We start from the raw sequence: 19,348 nt of genomic DNA, 5'->3' as shown, positions 1-19,348 counted from the left end.
TTTTAGAATACAACATGATGCAGTCGCTATACTCTCCTCCCTCATGTCAACAATGTTTTCAGTGGAATGCATCGATTCTTAATGGTATCGACCATGCAAGGATTTCCATGACTTTATAAATCCTGTTGTTGTGTTTGAGTGGGTCCAAGCAGGGATGTTTTAGCTTCTGAAGGATTAGCTGTCTCATGGGCCCCTAGTAGGTATGGCAGAGAACTGAGCCTGTCTGACTGTAACTATCCCCCCTTTAAAATAGTTATGGTGGCGGTCCAAAATGACACAGACTCAATATAAATACCTCGTTTTATAGAGTATACACTTTCATTGGCAAGGTAGGCAGATTGGTGAAGTCTCCCATCACCACTAACAAATCATGAGTTTAATGCCAGCTACATGTTTCTCTACAACATTCCACAACACTATTCAAGAATCCCAAATCTATGTAAATCATACAAATCTCACTCTCTGGAGGTTTAGGGGTCACAGGTGGTGGTTGACCCCTTCACCCAGTCAAGTGGAAAAGCAGACATTTTTGTTTGCGTTCAGAGAACTCAGAACTGGTCGTGTCTGTAATGTTTTATAGGTGTCTGAGTCTCTCCAACATCAGGGTAGAAATATGTGTATTAATACAGAACTGGTGCTCCACTCTGCCACAGGCGGAGGAGGGAGAGCACAGAGATCTGGTTCCTGTCATCTAACAGAGAGAGTGGGAGAGAGGGGGACAGAGTGGGAGAGAAAGAGAGAGGCGTCAGCTGAAACAAACATGTGGTCCATTATGGCATGAATTCTCTCCTCTGCCTCACAGAAGATTACCATCGAAATTTGTTATAAACAATTCCTGCGTAACACAGTGAATTACTGTAAACACATACTGCTCAATTGGCATAGCCAACCATGACTCATGCTTCAGGAGTAAAAGCACCTTTGTTGACAATGAGGAGACAATTATCTGGCCTCAAGTGATGTATTGCTGAATTCTAAGACTAACAATGAATGGGTGTTCTAGTGAGGAACAATGGAAAGAGAATAGATCACTAAGAGTCAACAGCAGCTCTTCCCCTTGGCCCTGCCAAGTAACTCCACAAATCTAGCTTAAAGAGGGTTGTTGTGCCATCCCCCTTGGGAGGTGAGATGTGGAAAAGGTGCTGAGAGGTTGTTAAGTCACTGCAAATGCTACACCACACACAGAAACTCCACTTCAAGTCAAATGCAAAGGGGCCTCTGCCAAATGCTAAAGTTGTGAGAGGAGGAATGAGACAGAGAGTGAGAGAGTAGAACGGAGAAAGGGAGAAAGAGGAAGATGGTCCACCTTTAAAGATGATATTACCACTCAGGAACTGCACCTTCACAAAACAGGCATTCTTCAGGAGAGTCGTGCCCATATTAGGACAGCAGTATCTCCTATCTGCTCCAAGGAAATGTGTTGGAGGGAGAAAAGCACTTCTCACACTCCGATGCAGAGAAAGCAGCGTCCCATCCATAGCACTCACACTCCCTCGCAAGATGAAGGAGATGCATCCACTCAATACAAGGTTCAGAGAAACCTTCCGGAGAAAGCTGAAATCCCTCCTTGGCCTGTGTGCTGGAGGAAAAGATGGAAATATCTCCAAGAAGGGATGTGGAGAGGAGAGTTGAAGAGTGGAGTTTTGAAGAGCTGTCCACCCACAGGGAATGTGGTCCAGCACCAGGAATAGAGCCCAGAGCTGGTGGATGAATGACTGGAATGACTTAGGAGTGTTTCCTGTCTCATTCCAGGCCAAACCTACAGGGAAGGACCATGGAGGAGAGTCTCTGGAGATGATTAGCTACATTCTTGAACACAGAACATGCTCATTTCTGCACCCCACACAGGTTTTAGGATGCAGGGGTAGGATAAGGAGGGGAATAAGGAGATACAGCATAGGGTTTAATCAAAAGCACAGGCTTCTGTTTATTGAACATTGCACGCACATGAACAGGTGAGGATATTTACACAGATGTAAACAGTCAGTACCTGCAACACAGAGGCAGCACAGTGTCAAAGACACACACACACACACACACACCCACACACACACACACACACGCTCGCAGGCAAAAGCCACCACACAAACTCACTCGCATGCAGGCACACATGCACACACGCAAACAAACACACGCGTGCACGCACACACACACACACACACACACACACACACACACACACACACACACACACACACACACACACACACACACACACACACACACACACACACACACACACACACACACACACACACACACACACACACACACACACACACACACACACACACACACACACACACACACACACACAAACACAGCTATTAGTCATTATAAACACAGAACACAGTCTGAAAGTCTGCCGTGGAACTAGTATGGAAACATGGGCTTCTTTTTGTATCAAACATACCATCAGTAACATCAGAATGACCTGCACAAATGTTAAATCAATGCACACACATTTGTTTGCAAATACAAACAGCAAAATTAAGAGTTTCATTGCTGATCAAGGGGTGTTCTTCCATATGTCCGATCACCTCAGAAGATGAAGCCACCACACCCGGAAGGAAACGACAGCAGATCAATAACAAAAAATGCTCCAGAAACCCATACTTCACTGGACTGATCAGAATTCCCTCTAAATGTTCTTTGTTCTTCAAACACGTGACCATTCAAAAGAAGCTAATAAAAACTTGCAAGACAATCTAAATCTAAATCAAACAAACCATTCTCAATACACCAGTGCAAATGTTATTTATTTTTTTTATCCTCGATTTTATTCTCTCAATTTCCCTTCTACTTAAATAAAACCTTAAATGGTGTCGAGAAAAAAAAGAAAATGTCATGCACATAGTCGTGTCTAGGGGCATGCCTGATAAATATGGAGAACATGCTCAATAATGACTTCCTGCACGGCAGGAGATTAAACTGTGGACGGCCAGGGCATGTCCGCTACTCTGCTGTCACCCCTGCTCCTGTACCCTCCTCCATCACACACACACACACACACCTGCCTACCACTCACCCTCTCTCTGTTCTCGTGTTGTCTGGCGTGCGGCCTGCATCCGTCCACATCAACACTGCGTTGCCAGGGTAGCGTCCTGTCAACACTTCCTGTCACAGTTCATCAACAGCTGCCGCTGATCCCGGACCAGCCACAGGGCAGCAGGACGGCAGCACAGCCTTTGCTCACTAGCGCCCCCTACCTCCAGCATGCCTGGCCCACATACTACACAAGAGCATGGTACACAGGATACACTAGGTTAGCACTACAACATGGTTTTGGTACACTATAAGTATAAGACAAGCAGGGATAGACTTTCATTGTGTGCAACCGGCTGTCATCTTCAGGTCCCTAATCTCTCCACATCCTCATCAGGAACATGACAACGTCACTGGAATGATTTTTAGCAAATACAACAAAGCACTTGTTCGACAATCATATAAATGAACTCCAAAAGGATTTTCCCACATATCCTTTTATAATATCTCAGTATCAAATGTCCAAACTTTGATTAGCGATCCCTTCCCTTCACAAAACAGTACCAAGGACCATACTGTACACAAATCTAATATACCTGTCTGTCTTCTTATCATATTTACGAGGCAGCACATCTTCAGTATATTGGGGTGGAGATACTTAGACCAATCCACAAAATTAACAACACTCTAATTGATCCTGACCCACAGAAGGGATTAAGATCATGTCAATATTAGTCTCTAAAAACATTTCAAACTGACATTAAAGTCAATAAAACTTTGAGCCTTTGGGTTTTTTTTATGTAAAGATGGTGACAAGTTACATGAATATGTAGCAAAAGTGCTTCATGCTAATGTTGCAAAAAGGATACAAAATAGAGGTGGACTGCATTTGAATTTCACAAAAGATCAATGCAGGAAAAAATGGCACTAGCTTTCATCGCCGAGTCAGACCTCTTGTTCAGAACAGCCCTTTCTGTCTACTCTGAGTCCCATCGGCTATATAATAAGGTGTAAAACCCTCTCCAAGGTCACAGTCAGAGGTCACTGGTAGAGATCCAAGACTTGTGCCGAGTCAAATGGGCCTAGTGGCAATACATTGTCACGATTCTATTTACTACAGACAAAATAGTTCAAACTCACACAGTCGCCACCTCGTGGACGATGGAGTGTACTTTATCAAAAAAATAAGAGAGGCACTTGATTGCAACCGAATTCACAGCAACGCGGAACACCAAGGTCGACAAATATCTGTTCACACTGTCACATCTGAGAAGGCAGCAACATTCAGGGTCACCCCCAACCACAAAGCTACACACTCCAAAAAAAACTTTTAGCCACCCGCAGACAGATTAAAAAAGAGTCACAATTTAGCATGCATTTGTTAACTTTATACTACACTGTGATATACAGAGACAAATAGGTTTGTCTAGGCTAACTGCTGTACTGTGATTTCAATTCGTAGACTGATGCATGCTGATAGACCTTCTCTCATATGGTGATTGCCTTGTGGTATTGTCATAAGCCAAACAGACACATTCACTGTCAACTGGAATGCCAAAAAAATAACAGTGTATATGACAGTGATGCCTGATGCGGCAGCTGAAACCAAGCCGACAGGGATGAGGTAGAGACAGTGATTAGCCACTTCAGGAACGAGGAGACACAGTGGAAAGGAACGAGCGAGAAAAGAGTTAAAGAAAGATGAGGCAACGGTACGGAAAAAGATGGCGATAAAGAGAGAGAGAGAGAGAGAGAGATTGAACCCGTCTTTTTCTCTGTCTTGTCAGTGGGTGTGTAAGGAGTGGAGTGGTCGGGGCTGTGGAACAGCCTCACATGTGCAGGCGGTGGGGGTCTGTAAAGGGGGGTTCTGAGTCGTCCATGGGCAGGACGAGGCGCGTGCCCCGCATCACCAGCTCGTGATCCCCACACGTCAGCTCCCGGTCCAGCTCCTCCGAGGTCATGGCCGCCGTCATGCCCGCCGGGCCGCCGCTGGTGTGGACGCCGCTGCCGTCCGTGCTCACCGTGATGTCACCGTAGGTCAGGTTGATGTCGCCGTCCGTCAGGATGAGGTCCGAGTCATCGTCCTTGAGCTGGCCCTCGTTCTGGGGAGGAGAGGGATGACGTGAGTTACAAGTAGCGAGTTATAACTCTCCCTCTCTCTCCCCAGCCGTAAAAACACCTTGAGCAGTTCCTCAAACTCAATAATCAGTGCTGTGTAAGTGTCAGCACGTCATCATCTCCTATATGTATGCACGGTACAATGAAGTCATAGGAGGAGCCTGCAGGCCATCAGTCTCATACGGAACTGACCTCGTAGGCCTGTGGGCTGGTGAGACAGCGGGCCAGGGGCCCACAGCAGGCAGGCAGGGTGGTGGTCAGGGGGGGGCCACTGTGGGTCAGGATGGGCTTCAGGTAGCTGGAGAGGGCTGGAGTCAAGGACTCACCGGCTCACAAGTTTAGAGGTTCGTAGAGAGTCGTACAACATGTTGTGTATGTTAGTGCAGCACAAGTGTTTGATTTGTTTGACTATCAGTAATACATATGTTTACACATACATACACACTATATGACTCATACATATGAAAAACATTTTATATCTGTAGTGGGGAACTTGCACTCTTGCTGTTAAGTGCTGGTCAGTACACTATAAGGATACTTGTGGTCAAAGTTGTACCAGATCCTGAAGAGCCAGGCGCTCTCATGCTTGGTGCTTCTTCTTTCTGAACCCTCTGAAAGGCTCATCTGCTGACATACAAACACACACACACACACATGAACACACACTCACAGCTTCAATTACAACACAGCTGGATCTATCATTATACAGAACTCATAACAAACATGTTGCAAAACTTACAGAATTATCTTGGTCCGAGTCCACTCCCACACTGTAAAGACAGGGAAAAGGAATACAAAAACTTTGATTAGAATAAACATACATTTACATAAAAGAAAATACTCGGATCTAAAAGGCATCAGATCTCCTGAACACATCTCTTCTGCCCCCTCCGGCCCCTGGCCGTGGCCCCCCAGCGTACCGTATGCGCTGGCAGGAGAGCATCTGGGTGGTGCCCCCCCCGCAGACCCACACAGTGAAGAACACCACCAGCAGGGTGGTGCTAAACATCATCTGCCTGGCATATGTGGCCGTGTCTCGGATGGACAGGGCGAAGGTCATCGCCCCACGCAACCCTGCACAGGACGGACGTTACGGTCAGACGAGTGCGTGTTGCACAGTTCACTACATCGATGTGTGCATCGGTGTGTCTCATCCATGGTACAGTCGAGATAGATAGCATGGATGTTCAGTCACACAGTAAACCCCAGGCCTCAAAGATGATGGGAGGGTAAACCACTTACAAGAACAAAACAAAAAGCTTAACATTGAGAATCATCCACAGAGGAATGTGTGGTTAACGAAGGAATGTCTGTGGTAACCCATCATACCAGCAAACATCATCATGTGCTGGAAGTTGGATCTGATCTTGTTGCGTCTCCCCAGATTGAGGAGGAAGGAGAGGGGGTAGATGTTGGCGGCCCTGCCCAGGAACACAGCCAGCTGGAGGGGGAACAGGTCAAGAAAAGGGGCCTGACAGAGATGGGTCCTAAAACAACCTCTTGTAACCTACCATAATTAATACTCAGACATACTTTTTAACTTTACATACAGTCTGTAGCAAAAGTGTTTTGATTGGATCAAATACAAATACAAGTTGGCTTGGAAATTATTATACACCACAGTCATAAGTAGACCAAACATCTAGAAACCCCTCAATTTACCCCACAACTTCTGATAGGATACAAAGGCCCCCACGATGAAGGTGGGGTTGAAGACGTGGTTCTGGAAGGTGAAGAGCGCCAGGCCCATGTAGGAGAAGATGAAGTTCTCCGCCAGGAAGTTCAGCAGTTCAAACAACTACCAGGCACAAAAGCAAAAAGTGTACTGATTCAATTCCCCTTAACAACTTCATGGAAATAGTAGTTAGATGGTTGGTTTCAGGTCCACTAATATGCATTGAATAATAATAAATAAAATATATATTAATAAAATACATTAAAAAGCTTTTTTGGCAGATGTTTGTGGTCTGACCTGTTTGGTTCTGTCCTGGGACTCAGGAGACAGGTTGTTGAAGGTGTAGTGGGCCTGAGTGATACCACAGAACAGCACGGCCACCACACCTGGACACAGGAAGACACACACACACACATGGTGATTCAGGTCCGACAAGCTGCACATGAATTTAGCTGTGTATGTGTGTCCGGATCCGTGCGTGTGCGCGTCTGGATACAGTATGTGTCTGTGTGTTACGAGTGTGCTCGAGACTAAACACAATGTGTGTGCGTTGGTGTGTGTGTGTTAATGAGGACTGCACCTGTGAAGCCGCAGGCCTCTGCCAGTAGGAAGGTGCTCCAGGACATGAGGAAGAAGAGGGCCGTCTCCAGCAGCTGGAAGTCCCTCAGCTTGGTGAACTTGGTGACGTGAGGAGCGCGGTTAAGAACAACACAGGACGTCAACCACCTCTACCACACCCTCCTTCCTGGACCCTACCTGCTAAGACAGTGCTCTACCACACCCTCCTTCCTGGACCCTACCTGCTAAGACAGTGCTCTACCACACCCTCCTTCCAGGACCCTACCTGCTAAGACAGTGGACTTCCTTAAACTAAGAGACTAAAGCTCAACGTGAACATGCTGACTGCACTAGCTGGTGAGATATTCCTGTTTCCAGAAATGGAAACAAAACATTGTGACACTCGAGGAAGGATATGAGGGCGGTGACGATGCCTGTGGCCACGCCCAGAGCGAAGGATCCGCTGAACACCCCCAGAAAGACGCCGAAGGACTTGAGCACAGCCGTGACCTCGAAGGTGTGGCTGTTGTCCCCCTGAGGCTGGTACGCTACGATGGACCTGGGACACACACACACAACATAAATGGTCAATTTATATGACAATGCATTGGCACTGTATTAGCAGGGCAATTCAATCAGGCTGGCAACACATGATGAAAACACATAGCTGCTCACATAGATGATGTGTCTGAGTATATTCACATCAGAAATATGATTCAAGTGCAGGTGGCTCCATTAGGGAAATAACTACTGGTGGGGTTCTCTCCCAACTGAAAAAAATATGGAAATACCTGATATGTTACTTTACTATTTGTCTAATATTTGAATGTGGAATATGTGAGTGTTATTAGTTACCATGCACATGGATTACATAAACAGAAGGGTGTATAGTCTAGACTAGACCTTCTCAGCCCTTGCATGGAGGAGTATGGTAATTTCCTTTCACTAGAACGGGGGCCGCTGATTAATGACAATATCATGTATGGGAATTGAGAAACCAAACATGCATGACCAGCTAACGCTTTGAATCCATAAAGTTAGAAAAGTAAGGAATCCCTATGCCTGATTCGAGCTCAATCTATCAAAATGGCTGGGAACGAAAGCCTTGTAGGTCTCCATGTGTAAAATAAGAGAACTAATGTGTGACATTAAGCTTGTGGATATTTTTAACAGCCTCCCTCTTGTAAAGGAGATTACAAGGTTGGGGCGCTTGGCCTCAAGGCTGGGAGTAGAAGCAGAGACTGAAGCTGAACTAGAGAGGACTGGAGCTGGGAGTCACGGGCAGCAAGAGAGGATCATGCTAGCTGGGGACAGAGAACCCTCCCCCCGCACGCACACACACACCCACTCCTATCACACGAACAACAAATCACCAGACCTCCACCATCCCCGGTAGCACCATGTCAGACTGTTGGTGCACCTTTAGAAACCCATTTGGCTTTTCAGTGGGATCATATTGGAGACATATTAGACTGCCTATAGACATACTGCGAGAGTTTGACTCTTCAAATGGATCTTCTTTGATGTTTATAGGGTAAGGTGTCTGGTCATTTGCTGTATCAACTCAAGCCACCGCAAAATGTCCAATCTGAGCTATCACACCCGTTTATGGGCGTGTCCCAAGCCTCCACCACGACCTCTACAGACTGATTGGTTCTTCCAGTGGGGTGTTGTCCCCATGCACTGTGACGACCGTAATAAAATATTATTCTGAAAACAATCACAGAGTTCCAGAGGGAGGAGAGACGAACTGTTAGGAGTCTCACACATTCCATATCACACTGTTAATGGAAAAGTCATTGTTTAGTAATACATCATCACACAGTCAATACCAAAGACTAATATTGTTTGTGTGTGTTTATGTGTCTCGCTGCATATTACAAACACCACACTATGGACAACAAGGCTTTACAATGAGAGTGTTCAGAAGACAGACGGACAGACAGACAGTCAGACAGACGGGTGAGGCTGAGGACTCACGAGGACAGCACCACGGCCACTGCGTCATTGAGAACGCTCTCCCCAAACAGCAGGGCGTACAGATCCACATCAACGTGCAGCTCGTTGAAGATGGCCAGCACAGTCACTGCAGGGACACAGGGCACGGTGGACCTCAGACTAGCACGTAGTACACAGTGCACCCTTTGTGAACGTAAACGCCATTTCTTCTCAGAACACCTGAAGCTTGGAACCGTTTCGGCACGGCAAGAAAGCAGTTCCCCGAGCCCGCGGTACCATTACAGGATGCTACACCACCCGATACGGCTGTCTGGGTCTCTTACTGGTGACCTGTTTGCCTGTGAAATGACTATGTGTGCTACAAAGGTCACAGCTCCTACCAGGGTCGGTGGCAGAGACGATGGCTCCGAAGAACAGGCAGTCTGTGAAGAAGAAGTCCCCGTCCAGCTGACCCACCTGCTTCATCAGCGTGACACAGCCATACATCAGCAACCTGAGGACAGGGCCATATCTCATTACACCTGCACCATCCCTCCTGCCGACAGGCCCCACGGGACAGCTCAGCTGAGTGACACACACACACACACACAGGCCGAGATGTGTTCAGCCCATGGATGCTTACCCGATGACGAAACAAGATATTAGTGTGCCCAGGAAGGCATACGCCAGGATGGAGCCCATATTCCTGAAGAAGTGTCTCTGAGAAAGAGAAAGATCACAAATAATATCCATCACTATCTCAAATTTCCATCGGTACTGCAGCATAACCACATCAAGTTCCATCTTTGGTTCATTGGGCCGGGGGGGGGGGGGCTAGATATTGTAGCCTCTTACCCGTTTTAAGCTGTAGCCAGCATGGAAGATGATAGGGGGCAGCAGAATGTTGAAGAACACCTCTGGATCAAAGGTCACCTGGGTCAGCAGACAGAAACATCATAAACACAGCTGTCCTACGGCAGCTGATTCAAGCAAACATACCTTTAGAAACAGATATTTCAGAGAAAAACTTGCATGAAAAGTTTACAACAAACCCAGTTTCCATGTGGTTGAAGGAACAATGATTCAAGTCAGTTGAGAGTTACTTAGCAGCATATGCATGCCCTGTCTGGATCAGTAGGCTTTCAGCCCAATCCACACCAATGATTTACAAACATCATTCTAATGGCTGACCAAGGACAATAATGATCATTGTCATGAAAGAGAAGTTTGTTCACTCTGATCAGGTGACCAGCAATTTAGTTCCAAAAGACTAATGGCACTATGACTCAGAGGTGAACTGATTACATTTGTTTTGCACCCAGTTAGGGTTAGTACATAACAATAATCCTATGCGGAGACCCTCAGCTATACCAAAACTCAGTAACTGTATTAACACACTGTATCCATTGCCATTGTAATGTCGTCAGTTTGACAGATTGGGTCCCGCTGTAGGGCTACCTTGCGCAGCATCTCGTTGTCCTGAACTTCATCCACCTCGTTGGCATTGATCTCTCCCTTCAGGGTGTACTCGTAGTACTTGCCACTGACGTTGATTAGCAGCGTGGCAGGGCTGGCGTTGACGTGGCAACTGAGAGTGACGTTACTGATGTCACGGGGGACGTGGATGCCATAACGCAGGACCACTCCGACCAGCACGCCTGGTGAGAGAGAAACAGAGAAAGTAGAGAAAGATTGGTTTGTGTGTGTGTGTGTGTGTGTGTGTGTGTGGGGGGGGGGGGTTAATGGGTGTGGATGACAAGCCCACTTTCTGGCTCAGAATTAGTCCCCATTGCAATATGCATTAAAGCTGTTTTATTATTGTCTTTTGCGTGTGAGATTGCTGATGCAAAGAGTTATGTAACATCGGCCAGAAGCTATGATTTAGGATCCAGCTGAGCATTGATCTGAGGTCTCCAAAAACAGTCGGTCAACAACAACACAACAGTATTCCTGGAAAATGACTTCCTGGTTCATGTCGTACCATTGGTCTAGCGAGCTAATGTTTTACAAAGGAATATGCAAAATGTTTTAAACATTTGACCACAGAATAAAGCGACGAACATACAGTGTGGCGAGTAAAAATTAGATGACATCATCAGTCTCCAGACAGAGTTTCACTCACCGTAGATCATAGCCAGTCCTGTTTCGTGCAAAAACCTGAATCGGCGGTGTTTAAATAACCAGATGGTTAAGATCGTTAGGGTGAGGAGCATGATAAATATCAGCAGGTCTGCGCTATCTTGTCTGTGGCTTTCTTCAGCCTTCTTCTCAGTAACGATGTTTTCCATAGCACTGTCCTCTGCTGTTGCTTTGCAAACACATATGCAGACAGACAAGAAAACTAGACTTAGGAGCCACATTGTCCTCGATGCCCGACGAGCACTGCTGACATTTAATTTAAAACCCATGTCGGCGCACAGCCTTCAAGTTGTAGGCCGTCGTTCAGTGGTCTCTCCAGCAATATTTCATGCAGGCTTGGTGGCAAAGCAGCAGACTATTCGAGAGCGACAGAGCTATTCCATAAAGTCGGCGTTAAGTACGCGTGGTTGACACACGGGGGCGTCTTAATACTTGCCCACTAGACATTCCATACAGAGCGGCGAAAAAACACACTTCCGGTGGCGTAGTTCGAGTATTAAAAACAAATATATATATCGTGCAAACAAACGTAGGCAGCAATGTAAAAAATCCCGAAAAACTTTAATAAATAATCGACAAACGTTCCAAACGTTACTAAATTCTTTCCAAACGGATTTACTATGACCAAAATGGGGATAAAACCAGCAGGATTACACGAATTAATTATATTATAACTTTCAGATCTTGAGTAGAAATTGACATGTTGTAAAAAAATATATGTGACACTCATAAATTGTATTAATGTATTCTTCAGGAGTTCCAGACGATATCACCGTTCATCAGATTTTGAGGGTTGCTGGATGACTCGGAAGTAATTCCGTCCATTTAATTTAACGCTTCATAGAGTGAGCTAACACGATAAGTTAGCAACTGCTCAATCTAAATCATTTTTGTATAACTTTGCCTTGGTTGTGGACATTTACGTTACTGGAAAAGTCTTCTAACACCAAGTGGACATGGCAGAGGCAATCCAGAAAAAATTACAGTCGGAGCTAGAAAAATACCAGCAGATGCAAAAAGGTAGCAAGCTACTTGATGGTTAGCTAACAAGCTGTGCATGGTCCTCATGCTGTGGATTCTGCTAGCGAACTAACCAACGCCCAGCTGATTCAGCAGAGTAATTGATAGCTAGATAGCTAGCATGTTAATGAGCCAACTGGTTGTATGAACAATGCAGAGATTGTCAGGTTGTCAAAACAACCTTTGCATGTCTAGAACACAAGCATGCATTGTTGCTAACCCAAATCAACGTTTCCTTCTATTCAGATGTCAGTAAAAGCATGTCTGCCAGACAGAAGCTGGAGGCTCAGCTCACAGAAAACAATATTGTGAAAGAGGTGAGAGCACGATATTATTCTGTGGGTAGATGCATTTGTCATGTGTACTTTATTCTGCATATCCATTAATCCTTCACTGATGCTTTACACTTTTAAGGAGTTGGATATGTTGGACAACCAGAACACAGTTTACAAGTTAATTGGCCCAGTTTTAGTAAAGCAAGACTTGGATGAAGCCAAGGCAACGGTGGCAAAGAGGCTAGAGTACATCAATGGAGAAATGTAAGTTTTGAAAATACATATATGTAATATTGTGCTGATGTTGCAAAGAGGATTGGGAACAATGCCTGTTTTTGTAGCAAGTGACTTGTGTGTTAAACCCCTGATGTTTCTCCACGATTTTACAAATTCTCCCTCAGATAATTGGGTATGTTTGGGTCTCACTTATGACACTGAGCATTACAATTAGTGCCTGACAATATTTTTGAAGACATAGTGGTTAATCTATTCTGAGCCAATCAAGTTGCACCTAAATGAAACAAAGATCCCACCCTGGTTGCCATCTCACTGAACTTTTGTTTATAGTCAAAGGTATGAGACACTGCTGAAGGAGATGGAGAAGAAGTCTGATCAGCATCGGGAGGTCCTGTCCAGTCTGCAGCAGGAGTACCAGAGAGCCCAGGGTCGGGCTGTGGGGAAAGTCTGAGCTATAAGTAGAACGGATGGACACACATACACACCTTAAATGCTCTTAAGAACAGAAAAGAAGTCCAGTGTAAGGAAGCGCTTGTCTTGCACCCTATGGCATCACCAGAGATTGGATAAGGCACATTTTGTTTTCATTGTAATTCAGCAGTTATTGGTGTTAGTGAGGCTTTCCAGTTGCTGTCATTAAAAATAAAGTGTTTTTTTTTTCATTTTGTGATTAACATTTTTGTCATTACAATAGCCTATTTGTGGAAACAACTTGTCAGTGAGTAGACCTATACATGTTCATAATTTCAACAGTTGGTTATACTTGTAATTACATCATTATTACTCTAGTGGGTAAGCATTGTCCAAACTACATGTCTTCAATTTAGGCTTGCAGGAACAACTCATAGTAAGATCCAGTTATGTGTAATGTGGCTGCATTACACGGCACATTGCATATATGCCTATAAGGAGTTTAATTGTGTAAAGATGTTTCTTCAATGCAGAGGTGCTTCGGTCCTGAAGAATGGTCTGACGCCCCATGGTTTTCTTGAACGTAGTTTGATGGTGGGGAGCTGTAGTGGAGCGAAACATTGGCTTTAATTACAGGGGCAGGCAAGCGGTCCATGCGACCAGATGTTTACCAGAAGAATCTCATTCAGACCTCCACTCCTTAATTCAGGTTGCACTAGTGTCTTGGTATTGCACACAAGCAGTGGGCGTGTCCCCGCCTAAAAGCACGCACCCCCGCAGCTCCGGTCACTATTCGTATGGCAATGTAAAGTTGACAGAGCACAGCGGTGCACCGCTTTGTCAACCGTCTAACACAATTAATATCCAGTGTCGATAAGCCATTCCCCCTTCATTGCCCTCCTGCAGAGGATTTAAACAACATGAATAATGAGCGTGGAAAGCCTGCGTTGCAAATTGTAAGAGTTGAGATAATGCAAACGAATAGGGTTAGGGTTTTATTTTTCTCCTAAAAATCCACAATAATTTAATGTATGTATGAAACCCATTCATACTGAGTAACCGAGACTAAATGCTCACCGTCCCAAAAACAGAAAAACGTTAATGTCTGGTCTACACCGTTGTTAGAATGAAAATAATAAATCTTTCGTCTTTTGCACTATTTATCCCTCATATTAAACACCATTGTTTTTGGATTGCATTTCATTCTAGCGAGGAAAAAATATAGGACTATAGACTGTCAAGGGATTAAGAAAATGTCAAATTTAGAAATAAAACAGATTTATTTGTTTTCTTTGATCATCAAGCGTATAATGTCATATTATTCATTACAAACCAAGACAATTTACATGAGTCGGAATCTGAAATCATAGCTAATTCGTTCAAATGAAGTGCTCTGTCTATTTACAATATGTATGCCTATCTCAATATTAACAGAAATCGTTGTCAGGGCCATGGTCTCCACATCGGGTTGATTTGTGTGGAGGAAGAAGACTGGTGGTGATCTACAGTTGGTAGGTGTGGACTCTTGTTGTGTCCTGTCAACTGTCCTCCGTGCTGGGGAATGAGTGCATCCCAACGCGCAACACAGAAATGATGCACCGACGGCCCTCTAGGTTCATGTGAGTTTAGGCTTGGGACTGAGGCTGTGTAGCTGGAGAGCTGATGAGAGAGCGCTGGGGATGTGGTCTTGTCTGCCATCGGCTGCTCACTTTCCGTACGCAGGAACTCAGCAGCCTTGTGAAGACAAGCGGAGAAACCACCATGGAAGTGTCCTCTCTCTCGCTCTGCTTTCTCACTGACTTTCATTTTAATAAACTGGACTGCGTACTCCAGAATCTCGGCTTTCTCCAGACGGCTGCCTAATAATCCCTGAAGAACAAAAATAACTTCAGTAGGGAATGGCAATTGATGAGAATTTTTTGAAACACTTCGTGGGGAACCATTATTTGGGTATACTAAAAAGTGTAGGCTATTTACCGGAAGATGTCGCTCCTGCATGAGTATAGTTCTCAGATTATCCAGACTCCTGTTCATTCTTTCTCTGCGATGTCTCTCGATTTGTGGTTTAAGATTCTGCAAGGAATTATAGGGCTAGAGTTAATATTGTGAGATACAGGCTAGGCCTAACGGCAATCCAACCTAGGTGTAGGCTATTTGAAATATACTACCACATAAACGACTTCGAACTGTGATCTTACCTTCTTAGCTGCATGTTTAATGGCATTTCGAATGTCTGCAACCGGTTTCATTTTTCTCCAACTCCAGGTAGGCTTTTTAACCGAATGTAGGCTAGTTGCAGTTGAATCGTAACTTGTGTGAGCGTCTACAGCATCGGGTCATGAGGTCAATAGGTGTACTGGTCACGCCCGTTTATGCTCCACCTCCACTGACTTTGACGTTCTTTTGTCTTGGTTCGTATACGATGATTAGGCTATGAAGGCAGTTGCATTTTTTATTCTTAACCAAGGCATACAATAAGATCTACTTTACATATTTTTAGAATATGCAACTGGCTACAGAAATATTGTTTTATAAAACAAAAATAATATTGCCTATATAGCTTAGTCTATATGTTTACCATATAGGAAATTGACATTTTCAGTCTACCGACATCAGTTCAGCAGTCGAAAGAATGCAAGATGCAAATAGTTGTTTATTCTTTAGGCCCATTGGCTCGCACTTTAGGGGTCTGCTAAGGTGTCAAGCAGCTGTGTTCAGCCATTCCCAGAACACTCATCGACTCGTGGGTTTATATGCAAACACCTCACCTGGAGTGCGCTAACACGCGACAAGCGGACAATGGTCATGGTGGAACGTTATATTTCGCCGTTTCCAACATTATTATCAAACAAACCAACTGAAGTTTCAAACTTTTGTTGTAATATTTGCTATTTATCATTAGACCAGAACTAAAGTATGACGATATAGATACTTGCGAAAGTGATTTCTTATATATATATATTTTAATCAGTGCAAAACTGTCTAAAGAAAACCAATAAAAGCCAAAAGTTAACCTTGCTACACTTTGTCAGTCGTGCGCCTTGACCAATTGGACACCCATAAGTAGACACTTCCGTGGTAGACAATTGTAGTATAAAACGTGCCCCCTCTCCCTATTTAATCTATTCACTACGAAAGAGTTTTAGTGACGGATTATACAATAATGCCCTCTAATCTCTTTTGAGACACATTCCCATCAAATGGATCCCTAATCTGATTTCGATTTTAACCTGTTTAGCCTACTTATGCGTTGGGTGAAAAGTTTCAGACAAAGACTCGTCTCGACCAGAGCACACAGCAGCTACATTTTAGAGTACCCCTCCTTTGATGTATGTTTCCATAGACACAAGGGAAATCACATTGTTTGGCAACAGGCATTTAGTATAATTTTCCTGCAATGTGACATAACATATTGTAAGTAATTTCATTTCACATTATAAAGTATCAGTTTTATTCGTCGTAGTTATACAAAGAGGAAACAAATATGTGTAGGCTGCCAGCAGCATCTTACTATCTCAAGCTATGTTTGCATTTCAACGTGTCCTTATTTTAATTCAGTGATGAACCACATTATTCTGTATGTGAGATACTCAGGGGCTGTGTGGGTCACTTCCTGACAAATACAACTATGGGAACATAAAATCTACCTATTTTAATTGCTTTATGGGCATGTGTGACGTGTGAAGACAGATTAGAACAATCGATTGATTTTGAAATTAGACCGCAAGATTGAAGAGGATGAGTTGTTTGAAATGGGTGAATACTTTTGCAAAACTCTGCAGCTGTCGGTACTTTAAAAGTCTTTAAATTGTGTCCCTGCATGGACATTGGTGATGGATAGGCTGTGAATGATCCTTGATGTGTCCTATCGCACATGAAAAACGACGGTACCTATCAGAACTGGTATAGGTCTTTCCTATCTGCATGTCAATGTATTTCCCTAGTGTTACCTTATGGCTTCCCATCCAAGGTATGAGTATGTGGTAACTGTCTAGTTGTTGCCTTGCTCTCCAGAAAAAGTGTTCTCTGAACTACAAGCCATTCACGCTAAATTTAGAGAAGGCGTCACTAGTGATTCAGGAAGTGGTGCAGACAGATCAGAGTTCACACAAAGCAGAAGTCATTCAAATACCAAGTCCAGTTCATTTTAATATAAAAATAAAGATGACCATGTACCATGTTTAACATAAACAGGATGTAAACACTTTTCATTGTGACAAAACACTGGATCCTCAATGTCACACTATCATACAAAATAAGAATGTCTTTCCACAAAAAAATAAAACCCAAATGAAACAGGTGTGTGCACAACAGTTATATAAGAGATTTAAAAAAAAACATTAACAGCACACCCTGACAGCAAGACACACACAAGCCATTTAAAAACAAGGTACAAAAAAGTGGTCCTTTGCCTCAAAAGTAGACAAATGTGTAAAAAGAAGACATAAACAGACTTAGTGGAAATATGTCTATTTCCATACAAAGTCACAACAGGATCAATGCATTGCCAAAAATATACTGTACAACAAATATGGTATAGTTTTTAACCATGCTCAGGACCTCTGTTGTCCCAATATTTACACCTCCACCCCATTTGCAACTTGTCACCCATCAGCCACTCCCCATTCCTTCTGGGCTTGATGAGAGTGCAAATGTGTCAGCCATTTCAAACTCTCTCTCTGGTGTCAAACAACCGCAAATTGAGCTGGTGGTTGAGAGAGGCTGTATGTCATTACTGAGGCCAAGGCCTCCACACAGAGTCACTGAGCTCTGTGTGTTCTGTAGGACTCTGTCTGCTGCTGGGGTTGTGGCTAAGACCAGTCTTCTGGGTGGGCCAGCACAGACCTGGGGCTTTGTTTTGGCTGTGTTGAAACACCTGACTGAGGGGAGAGGGCTGGTGCTGGAACAAATGCTGCCCGGTTTTGACATCAGGGTCTTGGCTGGAAGAAATGGCAGCAGATTGGCAAAACTGCATATGAGCTGGAGGAATTGCTAGACCCACTGACTCCGAAACAGAGGTGTCTGTATCAGTGGTCTCTTCTAGTTCCTGGCTCTTGGTGTTGATGAAGTGGCTGACTCTCAGGAGACATGACCTCATGCCCTCCTGGTAGTTCTTCCTGCGCTTGCATGAAGACTCCCCTACACCCTCCGTGGAGAGAGCCCTCTTCATGGGCGGATTCGAATGTTCTCCCTCATGCTCAGTCCTCAAAAACTCAACCACACTCTCCAGAATCTCTGCTTTTTCGACCTTTGGGTTGTTTAGCCTCTAAAAAAATAAAATACACAATGTAAAAAAATATATTTCAGTGACATGCCGTAACTACACAGGCTAAAAAATGGCACATTTATAATGGAGGCGTGAATTTACACCTACCTCGTTACGTGTGTTCTCCAACAACAAACGGCGTAAAGTTTCCAAACTGTGGTTGATACGTTCTCTCCGGCGTTTCTCCATGAGTGGTTTGGGGACCTTGGTAGAAATAATATTTTTTAAATGTTGCCAGTTATTGAAAGCACCACCATAATCAGACACATTGCACATCATATTTGTTTCAACTATGATGATGCCATTAAATCACCAATTTGGAAATATTATAGCTTATAAATGTGGATAAATGTTCACCAAGTGATACCCAAGTATCTTAAAAATTAGCTATTATTTTGTTATTCTTACCCTTCGTTTTGATCTTGGTAAAGCCGTTTCCATCGCGTTCGCTGCGAAATGTAGCCTATATCATCAGACTCTTCGCATGTCGCAGTTAAATAGTTTACTAACCACGCCCTTTGTCAATTTTTGGAGAACAGGGAGGTTACATTTGATCACTCCTACAAGGTGACGTAGACTCGAATGAAAATACTCTATTGGCTTAATTCAAGAAACATGCAGTTGGCTACAGCCATTATTGCACAATTTCACACAGGGGCCCTGAATGTCCATCCAGCGCGCATCTTCGTAGCTGATGGTGTAATTGTCCACTTAGAGAGCACTTCT

At 44.1% G+C, this 19,348-nt stretch overlaps 3 protein-coding genes across 4 annotated transcripts; 1 reads left to right on the top strand and 2 right to left on the bottom strand.

The window, feature by feature from the left end:
* Positions 1-2,369: 2,369 nt before the first annotated feature.
* slc9a6a (solute carrier family 9 member A6a) lies at positions 2,370-11,779 on the bottom strand. 2 transcript variants are annotated; one of them, XM_067247659.1, is made up of 16 exons: positions 11,397-11,779; positions 10,733-10,932; positions 10,130-10,207; positions 9,918-9,994; positions 9,676-9,788; positions 9,317-9,422; positions 7,754-7,895; positions 7,359-7,464; positions 7,076-7,164; positions 6,788-6,901; positions 6,433-6,544; positions 6,024-6,177; positions 5,843-5,873; positions 5,642-5,730; positions 5,296-5,401; positions 2,370-5,087 (listed from the first exon to the last, which is right to left on the bottom strand). In XM_067247659.1, the coding sequence occupies exons 1-16, from the start codon at positions 11,680-11,682 to the stop codon at positions 4,815-4,817; spliced, it is 2,076 nt and encodes a 691-aa protein (XP_067103760.1). In that variant the 5' UTR covers positions 11,683-11,779; the 3' UTR covers positions 2,370-4,814. The 2 variants fall into 2 exon arrangements, with proteins under 2 accessions (XP_067103760.1, XP_067103761.1); XM_067247660.1 differs by having other exon boundaries at positions 5,642-5,727.
* Positions 11,780-12,258: 479 nt separating this feature from the next.
* Positions 12,259-13,607, top strand: pfdn6 (prefoldin subunit 6). The gene is made up of 4 exons (XM_067247911.1): positions 12,259-12,433; positions 12,680-12,750; positions 12,848-12,972; positions 13,276-13,607. The coding sequence occupies exons 1-4, from the start codon at positions 12,370-12,372 to the stop codon at positions 13,394-13,396; spliced, it is 381 nt and encodes a 126-aa protein (XP_067104012.1). The 5' UTR covers positions 12,259-12,369; the 3' UTR covers positions 13,397-13,607.
* Positions 13,608-17,487: 3,880 nt separating this feature from the next.
* her5 (hairy-related 5) lies at positions 17,488-19,073 on the bottom strand. Its single transcript, XM_067247961.1, has 3 exons — positions 19,031-19,073; positions 18,731-18,826; positions 17,488-18,622 (listed from the first exon to the last, which is right to left on the bottom strand). Exons 1-3 carry the CDS (start codon positions 19,061-19,063, stop codon positions 18,089-18,091), a joined length of 663 nt encoding a protein of 220 aa, XP_067104062.1. The 5' UTR covers positions 19,064-19,073; the 3' UTR covers positions 17,488-18,088.
* Positions 19,074-19,348: the final 275 nt, after the last annotated feature.

This window comes from Osmerus mordax, chromosome 12, assembly GCF_038355195.1.
Source record: "Osmerus mordax isolate fOsmMor3 chromosome 12, fOsmMor3.pri, whole genome shotgun sequence".
In the NCBI taxonomy this organism is placed as follows: domain Eukaryota; kingdom Metazoa; phylum Chordata; class Actinopteri; order Osmeriformes; family Osmeridae; genus Osmerus; species Osmerus mordax.
Note: the sequence above shows the minus strand (reverse complement) of the source record. Positions and strands in the feature narration are given on the sequence as shown.